A 12786-nucleotide genomic window follows, 5' to 3' on the forward strand; every position below is an offset into this window, starting at 1 on the left:
AGCTTTAGACAAATTCAACTCTTTAAGGGGGTTCGTGTGACTATGTTTAATTATGTGAAGAGAGGGAGAAGAAAGGGAAAAGGAATATAGACAAGAAAAAGATAAAGGGGGGACTTTATAAAGAGAAGCAGAGCAGAAAGGTGAGAGAGAAAACACCTCCGGTGGTGGTTTGGGTGGGGATCGTTATTTATGTACAAATTCTGTAACCTTATGGCAGCTGACTGCACGACGCAGCGTCAGGCGCTGCCGTGGGTCTGATGAAGAGGCGGCCCTGACTGTCAGCCTCATTTACTACCCTGGCTCACTGCCGTGTGGGGTAAGTGGAATGAAATCCAGGAGCAGCTGCGATGGAGCCGTTTGTAGCACAGAGGAAGGGAGATTTCATGCACCAGAGGACGAACATCGTGGGAGGCTTCCTGGGCAGGGGACAATGTCAATCAGGCCTTAACACATGGGTGGGATTCCAAGGAAGAGGGGAGAGGGGATGGGTGGGCGTTCAGGTAACAGAAGGGTACAAGCAAAGCCCCTAGCCCAGGACGCCATGGTGGTGTGTGTGTGTGTGTGGCTCTGGTTGTTACATTCTTGACAGCGACCTTTGTGAAGCATCTGAGCTGGCAGATGCCACCCCTGCCCCGCCCCGGCGCTTTGGCCAGCCCTGGACACGCAGCAGGTGGCACCTGAAAGTGACAAGCGCTCTGACGGAGGCCAGAGCACACCAGGGAGAAGCAGCGCAGCCCCCGGAAAGGTCACCGATGAGTAATGACACCGTCTCCTCCAGTCCCCTGGGGGAAAGCCGCCTCATTTGGCCACGGGTGCCCCTCTCACATCAGCTTCTCAGCTCCTAGAACAACACCTGGCTGAGAGACAGTGGGTACATCAGCCACCTTCGTCGCTCTTCTCTCTCCAGTTTCTCTGCTGCATACAGAATTCCAGAACCTTCTGGAATTTTCTGCCTACCTCCCGTCAAAATCCACTATTTCTAAAACATTTTGCCCAGGAATGAGGAGAGTGAATCTGATTAGCAAGGTCATGATCTGGGGATAAACCCAATGCCCTTATCCTGCTCTTCCGGAAGGAGAGCTCCCTTTGACAACCAAAGCCTCTGGGCCTCTCTTGAGCACCATGGGAGACTGAGGGGGCGAGGTAGTTTCACTACTGCTTACAGAATTGATTACTTAGAGGAAGACAGATCAAGAGCTCCCATCTGCTAATTGACCCCCCAAATGCCTGCGGTTGTTGGGGTAAAGCCAGATCCAGGGGCCGGGAACTCGATCCAGGTCTCCCACATGAGCGGCAGGAACCCGATCACTGTTGCTCCCCAGGGTATGCGTTAGCAGGAAGCTAGGGTCAGGTGCCAAAGGTGGGCACTGAACTTCAGAACTCATTACGGGACACGGGCATCTTTACCACCATCCTCACTGTGAAGCCAGACACCTGCCCCTGCTTGCATGCTCTCTGGACAGAATCCTCTTTGCCTATCCAATTTCACAGATGTCCCCAGTTTTTCCTGGGCTGGAGACTGCACATTTAACTCCAAGCTTGGAGGCCAGGTTATGTCCCTCTCAGGGCTTACCCGGATGCCTGGAGGAGGCCTCTGGGGCCGTTGCTGTCTTCAGGGAGAAAGAACACAGGGATGGCTTGGGACCATCTGCCCGGGAGGTCATGGGCCCTCATACCTACAGACCGTCAGGTGTTTATCATCCTCGTGGGGCACCGGTGGAGACCACGCTAGACATCCACTTGTCTCCATGGCCTAAGAAATGTCATCTACAACTTGTTAGAAATTCAGAATCTTGGGGCTGGCATTGTGGCGCAGTGGATGAAGGCCCTGCCTAAAACGCCAGCATCCCATAGGAGTACCAGCTCAAGTCCCAGCTGCTGTGTTTGACCCAGCTCCCTGCTAATGTGCCTGGGAAAGCAGCAGACAATGGCCCAGGTACATGGGCTCCTGCACCCATGTGGGAGATCCGGATGGAGTTCCAGGCTCCTGGCCCAGGAGTTCCAGCCTGGCCCAGCCCTGGCCCGGGCAGCTGTTTGGGAAGTGAACCAGCAGATGGAAGATATCTTCTCTGTCTTTAAATAAATAAATAAATAAATCCTTTTTAAAAAGGAGAGAAGAAAGAAATAAAATTCACAATCTTAGGACAGGCTTTTGGTACAGTGGTTAAGATGCTGCTTAGGGTGCCTGCATCCCACTTTGGAGAACCTGGGTTCCGGTCCAGACTCTGCTCCCAGTTCCAGCTTCCTGCTAATGCAAACCTTGGGAGGCAGCTAATGGCTCAAGTACTCATGTCTCTCCCACCCATATGGGAGACCCAGAATGAATTCCCAGCTCCTGCCTTTGGCCTGGCCCAGACCCAACTGTTGCAGGCATTTGGGAGAATAACCAGGGAATGAAACACATAAGTAAGTGCATTTTTTAAAAAAGATTTATTTATTTGAAAGAGTTACAGAGAGAGGTAGAGACAGAGAGAGAGGTCTTCCATCTGCTGGTTCACTCCACAGATGGCCGCAATGGCCGGAGCTGGTCCAATCTGAAGCCAGGAGCCAGGAGCTTCTTCCAGGTCTCCCACATAGGTGCAGGGGCCCAAGGACTTGGGCCATCCTCCACTGCTTTCCCAGGCCACAGCAGAGAGCTGGGTCGGAAGTGGAGCAGCCGAGACTTGAACCGGCGCCCATATGGGATGCAGGCACTCCAGGCCAGGGCTTTAACCCGCTGTGCCACAGCACCAGCCCCAGTAAGTGCATTTTTTAAAAACAGGAATACAGAGTCTTGGCCCCAAATCTATGTACACATTAGTGTTTGCAAAGCAGGGGTCCAGCAGGGCTCCCTGCCCTGTCTTCCAGAGGTCCTCACTGGAGGAACCCAGAGTCCTGGCCGGACCAGGCAGCAGGGGTGGGACTAGCGCCCCCTGCAGGCCCCCTGGCATTCGGGAGCTTTCCCAATAGGGCTCTTGTGTGCCAAACTGTGTTTCTGTCTGACCGCGCGTCACTTCTGTCCCCAGGCCATCTATAAGATGGTTTCGTCCGTCATGAAGATGCCTGAGGATGAGTCAACCCCGGAGAAAAGGACGGAGAAGATCTTCCGCCAGATGGACACCAACAGAGACGGTAGGAGGCTGGGGCCACTCAGCACTGCCCGGAGCAGGGGCGGCGCCAGGAGGAGAAACGGCACTGTGGACAGCATAGCAGCCACAGGCCCTGGCCCGCGGTCATTGTGCGAGTGGCTGGGTGGCAAGGAGGAGGGTGATCCCTTTTGTGGGGGGGGTGTGTGCGGGGGATGACTTGCTTCTAGGTCCTTCTGTTCTCTTTTGAGGTCATCTTCTACCCCCCAAGAAAATGGGATGAGCCTGTGGAACAGGCCTAGGAGGACCCAAGAAACCACTGCTGGCAGAGCCCAGTTGTTGGGACAGGCCTAGGTCAGGGCAGGCCACTTAATCGGAAGTGGCGAGGGGCTTGGCACCCCCCAGATTCCTCTGGCTCTCACTCCAGCCCACCTGAGGGCTTCTACTGGGGATGTCTGGAGGGGAGGGCGTCTTGTGGGCAGCAGGTTCCCACCCACAATTCAAACCCAAGGCCAAAAGAAGGGTGGATTTCCCAAGAGGAACAGAAGGGCTTCAGCTGTCGGGTTGTCAGAGAGAATAAGGCGGCGCTATTAACTTTAAATTTTGCATCAACGAAGAGTTAGTGTTGCAGGATATATACGCCCCATGCAATATACTTGTACTAAGATATTATTAGCTGTGTGTCTGACATTCAAGTTGAACTGGGGGTCCTGTGTTTGCAATACCTGAGTTTAAATTGTGCCATAACAGGCTCTGTAGTGCTTGTTGGCAGTGCCAGCTCGCCTGCTCCGCTCAGCACCCAGCACATCTTGTCAGTCACGTGCCGACGTGCCCCACCTGGCACTGACACGTGGAACACCTCTGTGGCGGAACAAGCCTGTCTTTCTCTCCGACTCTTTGCCCCCAGGGCATAAGCTGCCTGAGAATCTGTATTTGCACGGTGCAGGCCACTCTGTTCCCTCCAGAAAGCTGCCATGGCACCCTCTTTTCCCTCGTGCACAGCAAGTAGTTTTCGATAGCGCAAACCTAGGATTATTTGAATAGTAACGGACTTGCTAATGTTAAATGACATATGTTGCTGGTGCTCCTGGGAGCACAATGGGCTTGTTGTGCTCAGCCCTAGGCCCAACCACCGCTTTAGGATAGGACAAGAGACAATCAAAACGCCTGGGACAGAGACCTAACTACACGTTGGTCACAGGCAACAAATTAGGGTCTCTCCATTACAACTATGCTGCAAGGTCCTGACTGGGTTAGCAGCCCCAGGCCACTGCTGCCCACTGCCCAGTGTCCTGTGCCTTCCCTAGGGAAAGCCTCAGGTTTGCAAAACAAGACACAATGGGATGGCGAGCAGGAGCAGGAAGGAGAAGAGGGACTCCGAGCCAAGGCACCTGCTGCTTCGGCTCGGCGCTTAAGCTTCCCAGCCCCACAGCCAAGGCCCTCTGCCCCCTTCTCTGCTTGGAGCAAAGCAGTCCTCACTGGCTCTCCTGCCATAAAATTCCTCTTGCCTGAAGCTCTTTGCATCCAGCCCTGGGCCCCTGAGTTGAAGAGAGAAGCCTGGACCCGCAGGCAAGCAGGCCAGGAGCCCACTCAGATACAGAGTTAACCCAAGAGGGCAGGTGTCTGCGCTGAGCACAGCGCCTTCCTGCTGCTGCTAGCTTGCAGTCCCCAGAGCCTGTCTCCAAGAGGGGGCACCCTGTCCCAAGGGTCCACTCCCGGCTCCTTTTTCCTATGCCAACCCGTGAGTGCCGAGGTCGGCGTCCTGTTAACTACCAAGTGGATGGGGTTACAGTTCGTAAAACGTGGCCAGGATGTCAGGCTTCTGGGGGGAGCAGGTCTACACATTAAAAATAAATTGGTAAACACCTTCCCCCTCTTGTAGATAAAGTGGGTTTGGTAGACATGAGCTAGGTTCTGCAGGGGAGGGAATTGTGTTGGGTCCTGGATCTCCAGGAAGTAGCGCCCCCACCCCTACATCCCTGGGTTTGGAACAAGGTGAGAGATAAAAGCAATAATTGAGGCCATCAGAGTGGGAGCTACATTGCAGGAAGTAGCTTGGTATGGAAATGCAAGGGGGTGCTCACAAAATCCAGAGGCCATTTGGAGCAGAGCAGGCCTGGTGCCTGTCCATGGAGAGCAAACAGGGTTAAGTGTTCTGGAAGGCAGCTCTGTCCAAGAGAAAGGAGGAAAGCCAAGCGGAGCGAACATGCCCAGCGCGTCTCCCCCGGTTTACCAATCAAGTGAGTCCCTCTCCTCCCAGGCAGGAGGAAGCCCTTGCTTCTGGAAGGCAGGGGTGGGGGAGGTGGAGACAGCCCTCCCCACTTTTACCCTGTGCACTTCTCTGCAGCAGTAGTGACTGAGGGTCTGGGAGGGCCTTCAGCGGGGACCCCGGGCTGCCTCCACTCCCTCCCCATCATCAGGGCAGGAAGGATGGATGGTGACCAGAGGTGATGAAAGTTTTCACCCCAGGGCTCTCTCCCCGGAGGTCCGTGGGAGCCTCTCTGCCCAGGTCCGAGGGGAGGGATCCTGCAGCAAATCTGGTATCCCTCAGTGGCCTGCAAGAACCACAGGGCCCCCGCCAGGCGGTGGCAGTGGCCTTGGTGCTTCGAGAGCCCAGCTCTGCCATTGCACCGAGTGGGCTCCCCTGGCATGGCTGAAGTTGGGAGAGTCCCCGAAGCAGGGGCCGAGGCAAGGTCAACCCCAGGATCTGCCCAGAGCTGGCCCTCAGTGGGCACGCAGGATGCCATGCCGGGTGGATGTGTGCACGGTGGGAGGTGCTGGTGGTGCCCTGGTGACCGGGCAACAGAGCCTACCCTTACGCGTCCTACAGAGGGAAGGCAGCCCCCAGGCTCTTCCTGGGGACAGGTGAGTGCGACCAACCACCCAGTGCTGGGAAGGGCATGCAGGCCACAGGTCGCTCCAGCGGCCACTCACCTGTCTTGTTCCTTCCCAGGAAAACTCTCCCTGGAGGAATTCATCCGTGGAGCCAAAAGCGACCCGTCCATTGTGCGCCTGCTGCAGTGCGACCCAAGCAGCGCTGGCCAGTTCTGAGCGCCCACCGTGAACCGGAGAGCCGCTCGCGTGCCCTTTCAGTTCTTTTTAACTTTTTTTTGTTTTTTGTTTTTTGTTTTTTTTTGCCAAACGATGTTGATGGTGATGCTGTCCCCTGTGCGGTCAGATGCACCTTCCTCCGTGACGCCTTCAGCTTCTTTTGTCGTGGACGCTTCGTGGGAATGCCCAGAGTCCCCCCGTGCGCTTGTTGGCAAGCATGGACAGACTTCGTGGTGTTTGTTGTTTGACAATTTTTAATCATTATCGGGTTTTTCTCTTTTGATTCTAATGTCTCTGTTCTTAAACCTAAGACTCCGGGGATCAGAGAAGGGAAGCTCATCCCGCGCAGTAATCCCACCGCAAGCTTAGAAGGGCTTTTGTTGGAAAGACCACTCCCATTCCCCATCTGTCTCCGGCAGCGCAGGCCCGGAGGAGCGATGGGTGGCACCAGAGGTAGGATACCGCAAGAACAAGTTCCCTTTGGCGGCGAGGCTGTTAAGCGGAGCCGGGATATCCCCCATGGAGCACCCTGCTCCGCCCTCCGCCCCAGCAAGCTGTAGTTTCTAAGCTGTGAACATTTCAAGGTGAATTATAGAGGAGAGGGAAAAGATGGCTCAGCTGTTTTTTTCACAGGTTTACACTAGTTGAGCTAATACGATTTCTTTGGAAATTAAACACAAATGGTGACATATTCCAAAACCAGACCCTCTTGTTGACTATTGTGATGGAAAGAAGGCGAGGACTGCTGTATATACAATATCGGGTATTGCAGACCAAATTAAGTGTTTTGCCTTGTTTAAATGACATGCATGTATAGTGAGCACTAATACAATCTTATTCCAGAAGACTGTATGCAGTAGCTTATCGTGAAGTAAGCCAACTAGAATGAATGTCTGTCTTGTTTTAAAGTCGTATCTGTCTTTGCACAAACGTACCAATTGACAAGTATATTTTATAGATTCCATAAAAGCACGGAGTAGCCCCGGTGAAGACTCAGCTCTCATTAGGATGCTTTTCCAGAGTCGCGGCACAGGTGCAAGGAAGGTTGACCAGAGCCCCGGAAGAGCTGAACATTTGTGAGAGGAACGGGGCTGCTGCTTGGCTCCCAGCCCAGCAGGTCACAGCAGCGTTAGATGGAGGGGAAGCTTTTTTGAGAAGATCAGTTCTGCAGACTCAAAAAAGAAAAAGAAAAAAAAGAAAGCCTAAATTCTCCAAACTTTCCAATGATTTAATCCGTGTGTGTACATGGTTAAAGAGCCATCTCTAGGATGTTCGTGTTTCCACACCCCCAGCACCCTTTAAAGAGTCCAAGTTCGGGCAGTCATCTAATTCCTTACATGGACGGCCCCGGCAGGTGCATCGTGCCTCCAGGGCCCACTGTGGGAGAGTCCAGCAGTTGTTTTTTCTTTCCCTCGATGTGTTCTTTGAATCCAGTTTGCTGTTTCTAGAGGGGACAGCACATATCTGAGCTGCTGTCTGAGCTGGCGACCTCGGACATGAACATTTGAATCGAAAGCTGAGAGTCAACGCTGTTGGTCCCACACCGGAGGTGCACGACCCACAGGCCCTCAGGGAGAAAGGTGGGGAAGCTACCTGGGGAGGAGGCAGCGCAGGCCCTAAGGGGCCTGTGTGCTGCCCCCGTCACCGCCTGTGGAACAGGAACCGTGGGCAGAAGAACCTCACGGCCATGAGGAAAATGTCACTGAGCCCCTTCTCCCATCCGGTTCCTGTGCATGACCTGAGTTCGTTCTAAGTGGTCACAAAAAGGCAAGTGTGTGGGAAGCAGCTTTGTAGAGCGAAACTCTGAGACCCGGGCTCAGTGAAACCACCCCAGTCTTTGTGAGAGCCAGTTCCTCATAGTTGTTCTCAATCAAGACGTCCCAGACTCCTCCATGGGCCAGGTAGTGTTTAGAAAACGAGGGGATTAACCCCCGGGGAGGTGTGGAGCAGCAGGTGGGTGAGGTGGCCCAGCACTCGCTGTCCATTGTGTTCAGGAGATGCACCCTGCTGTCTCCTGCACTGGCTGATGACCTAATCCCTGCTTTGTGCCCTCTTCTGATGCCTGGGATGGACTAGCGTTCTTTGGCCGTGACTTCTTATTGGGCCAGACCCACCCTGTTCCTTAGAACCTGGAGCAACAAAGGTCCCTAGTTGTTTAGGAGAGAAAACAGACGCCCGGCTAATGACCACCGATGCTCCCTGAAGATTGAGAAACCACCCTGAAGCCGGCCCTCCACTGACTCCATCTGTGTTTCCCCCGACGGTTGCTCTTCTGTGTTTCTGGCTTCCCAGGAAGACCTTGGTATGTCCACTCCGATGCACCCGAGTCTGGCCCAGGGACTGATTGCACAGCACGCAGAAGGCCGGGTGCCTGATGGTTTCTGTCACTCCTGTGCTGGGCTGCTCATGGTCATTGCTGTGTTGGGGACCTGTGAAACTGGGGTGTGTTTTGTCCCAAATAAAGCCAGCCTGTGATGCCCAAGGGACTGGAAATAAAATGACTTAGGCCCTGAAGGATGCTACAGTGTGCTTGAGTGGTTTGTAGCTCGTGCAGAGTGGAGTGGGGGTGTGGAGGGTGCTGCCCCATCACATCAGTCTCCCCCAGGGGACTTCGCACATATGCCTTGAATGCCACATTAAGTCGCATCACACAGAGCAGCCCCCTTCTGACGGGTGACTTCGCATAGCTCTTGGCTGGCAGGAAAGCGTGTTCGCTGTTTTATATGACTGTCTGGAATGTGAGATTTCCACGCTGACCCTCCCACCTCGGAGGAATCTGGGCCCTCCTGAGGCTCCTCCCTCCTGGGTATGCTTTCTGTCCTAGGAACCCAGCTGTGTGAGTGGGTGCGTGGGCCAGGCCACAGACCCAAGGCACCCTTCATCTAGGTATGAAGGAGGAAGGGCCACTAAGTTTGCAACCTGAGCACCAGGTACGGTGCTGCTTCTCTGGCCAACCAGACCTCGCGTGGGAGGGAGTGGAGTTGGCCTGCAGAGGAATCTCTTCGTACTACCTGCAGTCGGTCTCCGTGTCTGGCAGTGGTTCTGATCCCCATGAGAACTGAGCACGGATAATACCAATCAGTGATAGTGGTGATGGTGAGAAGGTGGCTGGGAGCCTCAGATCTGATTAGGAGCCTGTGCCGCTGCACCCTGGCAACTTCCAGTGAACTGATAAACCCAAGGCTCTATATGGAGGTCATTATTCCATGCCCTGCCCAGCTGAGCAGGACTCCAAGTGTTGTCAGTGACGCAGGAGAGGAGAGCACAGGAACCCCAAAGTGTAACTACCCACGTGGAGTGTTCAGTGGCCACCCAACATGATACCAAGCATAGCCAGGGCTTGGAAGGGTGTGTGGGTAGGGAGGAGGCAGGCGCTGTTGGCAAAGCAGCAGGAAAGCGAGCTGGTAACTTCCATCCAGCATCTTAGAAACGTGTTACACACTAGCTACGAGGCTGGCTGATAGGAAATGTGTCTCCCTGAGACTCGCGTGATGGAAGGTGTTTGCCTTTTCACCACCTCTTCCTCTCCTTTTTGCTGCTCCAGCTGATCAGGAGTCCCCTCTGTCTCTCCTTGAATCCTGAGTCTTCTAACCTACCCCATGCACCCACTTAGAGGAGTTCAGAGAAGGGTAGGGATGAGGGACCCAAGGGGACAAAAGCTGTGGCACATCAGAGGCTGGAACACTCAGTCGGGAGTGTCCAGGTGAGCCTGCATGACACTGTTGGGGTATTAGAAGGGATTGGCCCCACCCTGCTCTTCCCTTGGGAGAACCTGCACCTGGGAGCAGAGCTGGCAGACAGCCTGCTGCGGCCACGCCCTCCCCATGCTGCTGCAAGTCAGTGAAGGCATGTGGGCGGGGTCTGGCCCTGGGACTCCTCCACAGGTGACCTGCCTGGGGACACCCCGTTGGCCTGGCTCAGACATCCTCGGACCCACGCTGCAGTGAGTTTTCTCCCACCCAGTCGTCCCTCCTGCCCTCTGCTCCTCTTTTCCTGCGTACCCTCCATGTGACTTCCCCTCAGGAACACTCCTGAGTACCTTACTGCATCTTGGGGGGTGGTGGCTGTCCCCTTTCCCACTTCCTTTGGCCTCAGCTGGTACAGAGCTCAGACACTTGAGTCAGCCCCTTTCCCGAAGCAAGCTTTGAGATCCGTGACTGCGGCCCTTCATCAAGCTGTGAGTGTCTCGGGGTAAGAGGGATTTGCATGCCTTAGGAGCAGGAGTGGGCAGAGCCCTGACTCTCTCAGGGCCAACTTTTATGGCTGTGCTATGACAGCAGGTCACTGTCACATTGCCTTGTGATGGCACACTGTGTCTACCTTGCTTCTGTCTCTAGCATGGTGCATAGTGGCTTGACTGGCTTAGCATGGCCAGTGCAAGGCAAGAGCTGCTACTGCACCTTATGGTAATGACAGTGGGTCATCCCTGCCTAGCCACAGTCCCAGTCCAGGGAGCTGGAGATGGGTAACCTATAAGGTGGGGAGGCTGTGGCTGCAGGGCAGGTGTGGCAATACCCCTACATCCCCAGCACAACCTACCTGGGTGCTTGTGTGGAGCAACGAGCCCTCCTATTGAGCCTGTAACAAGGCAGACGGCCCATTTCTAGCCCCAGGTGTGTCTCCAGTGGACTCAACAAGCACACCCCAGCCTTCCCCTTCTTTGCTCCTGGTGCAGGCATAGAGGCCTCTGGAGATGCCGCTGGGTTTGTGCCAGTCAAGGAAGGCTTCTTGAAGGCAAAATTCCAGCCAGGATTTGCAGGTTGCGAACTTGAATAGAAGGAAAGATGTGGGAGAATGTAGATAGACCAACGTTTGGAACAGGGGGGCTCTTGGGAGAGAATTGTGGGTGCTGATGAAAGCGTGGGTGGCTCTGAAGCATGGCAGTCACCGAGGAAACCCCAGTACCTCCTGGGATGGTGTATTGAGCCATTGATGTTTCAGCCGTGTGGCTTGCACATTGATGAGAAGAGGGCACAGAGGGACTAAGGAAGAAGCAAGTTTTGGTGAAGGCTCAGTGGAAGTCAATGGCCAGAACCTACTTCGTGCTGGGAGAGATTAGCCAGGAACAAGCCTGGGGAGCCCGTTGTGGCCACACTGGAGGCCTCTCCGTGTCTTTGGCCCTCTTCTCATTTAATGTTGGGATGCAGAGCAACAAGCGTCATTCAGAGGTCGCACTGCCGTGCCGATGCCCAGGACTTGCAAGGTGAGTGAGGAGCCTCCTAGGATTTTCCCTGATCCCATGAGACTTTCTTTCCAACTGAGCAACGAGTCCTAACACCCACTCCCAAGAAAGGGCAGGCACTGTCATTTTCTCTTATCTTAGGAATATTTATTTTTTCTTCTTAAAAATGTACAAAAAATAAAATACCTGTATTTATATTCCCCCTCTCCCATTTACAAAACTATTAAGTTACATTTGCCTTTTTTTAACTCTTTTAGCGTGACAGCAAATTGTACGAATATCCATCTCCCTTGCTTGCATTTAAGAAAGATCCGTTTGTAGAATTTGGCACAAGCCCTCTATTTCTGTTGCATTTTCGTGATTTTTAAATAAGGAAAACAGACGCCGGGTTTGTTTCATGCTTCCAAACTCTCTGGGTGGAGATGCACCCTAGTCTTCCAGGAACCGAGTCCAGAGTGACGGTGGATTTCATTTGCCTGTTGATCCCAATGATGGCAATGTGGGGATATACAAAAACACTTCCTGTGCCCCCAGGATGCGTGGACTATGTTTCCAGTCTTCTTTATTTGAATATGATGGAAGGACGCAAAGAAAAGAGGCAAAGTTTCCTATCTTTCTGGAGTGTTTGGCTGCGGAAAGTTTGCGTCAAAACTCTGCTAACACACTGAAGGGCACGCCAATGCCAGCTCTAGGAGCTCTGGGACCGCAGAAGGGACGGATCAGCCGGGACACTCGACACCACCCCCTTGTGGCACTGGCCTCACATCCTTTGTTCTGACAAAGGTCACCACAATGATCGCTCGGGGACCTAGGACCAATGCAAAAGCATCTCTGATTCATTTTCTACGAGACCAGCGAGGGTTGCAGAGAGAAGGGGAGGCTGTCTGCATGAGGCTGCCCCCGAGCTTGTCTCTTCCCTCTCCTGGCAGCCCATGCCCCAGCTGTCACACCTGCCCATCGTGTTGGAAACCACTGCTAAGCCAAGGTGCACAGGACATCACATTTCCAACATTGTGTGTGTCAGAGCTGCATTAGGACCCAGGATGACTCCCAAACTGCTGGCCCAGGGCATGGCAATTGGAGTGGGGGACGAGAGCAGAGCCGAGTCCAGGGGGCCAGCCTTTGGCACCGCAGGAAGGGCTCACAGCCAGAGGACACACAGAAGCGTGCCTCTCCCCACCTCCTTGGTCACAGCACCTGCTCTCCATCCGTCCAGTGGCCTCTCAGCCTCAGGGGGCACCAGCTGGGCTAGGAGCAGCCCCTCCGCCCTGCCCCTGGCCTCAGAGGCAGGGAGTCCTGGGGGAGGGAGCTCCAGGTAAGACATCAAAGTGCTTTACAATCCGGCCCTTTCTGCCGACCCTGCCCCAGCTCTGGGCCCTGGGTATGGGCGGCGTCTGGCTACTGCAGACTAGTGCTTCAGCTCCCTGTCCCCGCGCAGAGAATAGCGGCCCCCAGCAGGTCACTGTTCCAGTGGCTATGAGCGGAGGT

The 12786-nt window shown here is 54.3% G+C and overlaps 1 protein-coding gene across 4 annotated transcripts in view; it reads left to right on the plus strand.

Moving 5' to 3' along the window:
• The window catches only part of NCALD (neurocalcin delta), a 310833-nt gene extending 302209 nt beyond the window's left edge, over positions 1 to 8624 (plus strand). For 3 of the 4 annotated variants that reach the window (XM_062188166.1, XM_062188165.1, XM_062188167.1), the window contains 2 exons: positions 3006 to 3111; positions 6019 to 8624. In XM_062188166.1, coding sequence (XP_062044150.1) covers positions 3006 to 3111; positions 6019 to 6116 — 204 coding nt within the window. In that variant the 3' untranslated portion in view covers positions 6117 to 8624. The remainder of the gene's footprint in view (positions 1 to 3005; positions 3112 to 6018) is intronic. The other variant, XR_009865700.1, reaches the window with a different exon arrangement.
• The last annotated feature ends 4162 nt before the right edge of the window (positions 8625 to 12786 follow it).

Source organism: Lepus europaeus, chromosome 4 (assembly GCF_033115175.1).
Source record: "Lepus europaeus isolate LE1 chromosome 4, mLepTim1.pri, whole genome shotgun sequence".
Classification (NCBI taxonomy): Eukaryota; Metazoa; Chordata; class Mammalia; order Lagomorpha; family Leporidae; genus Lepus; species Lepus europaeus.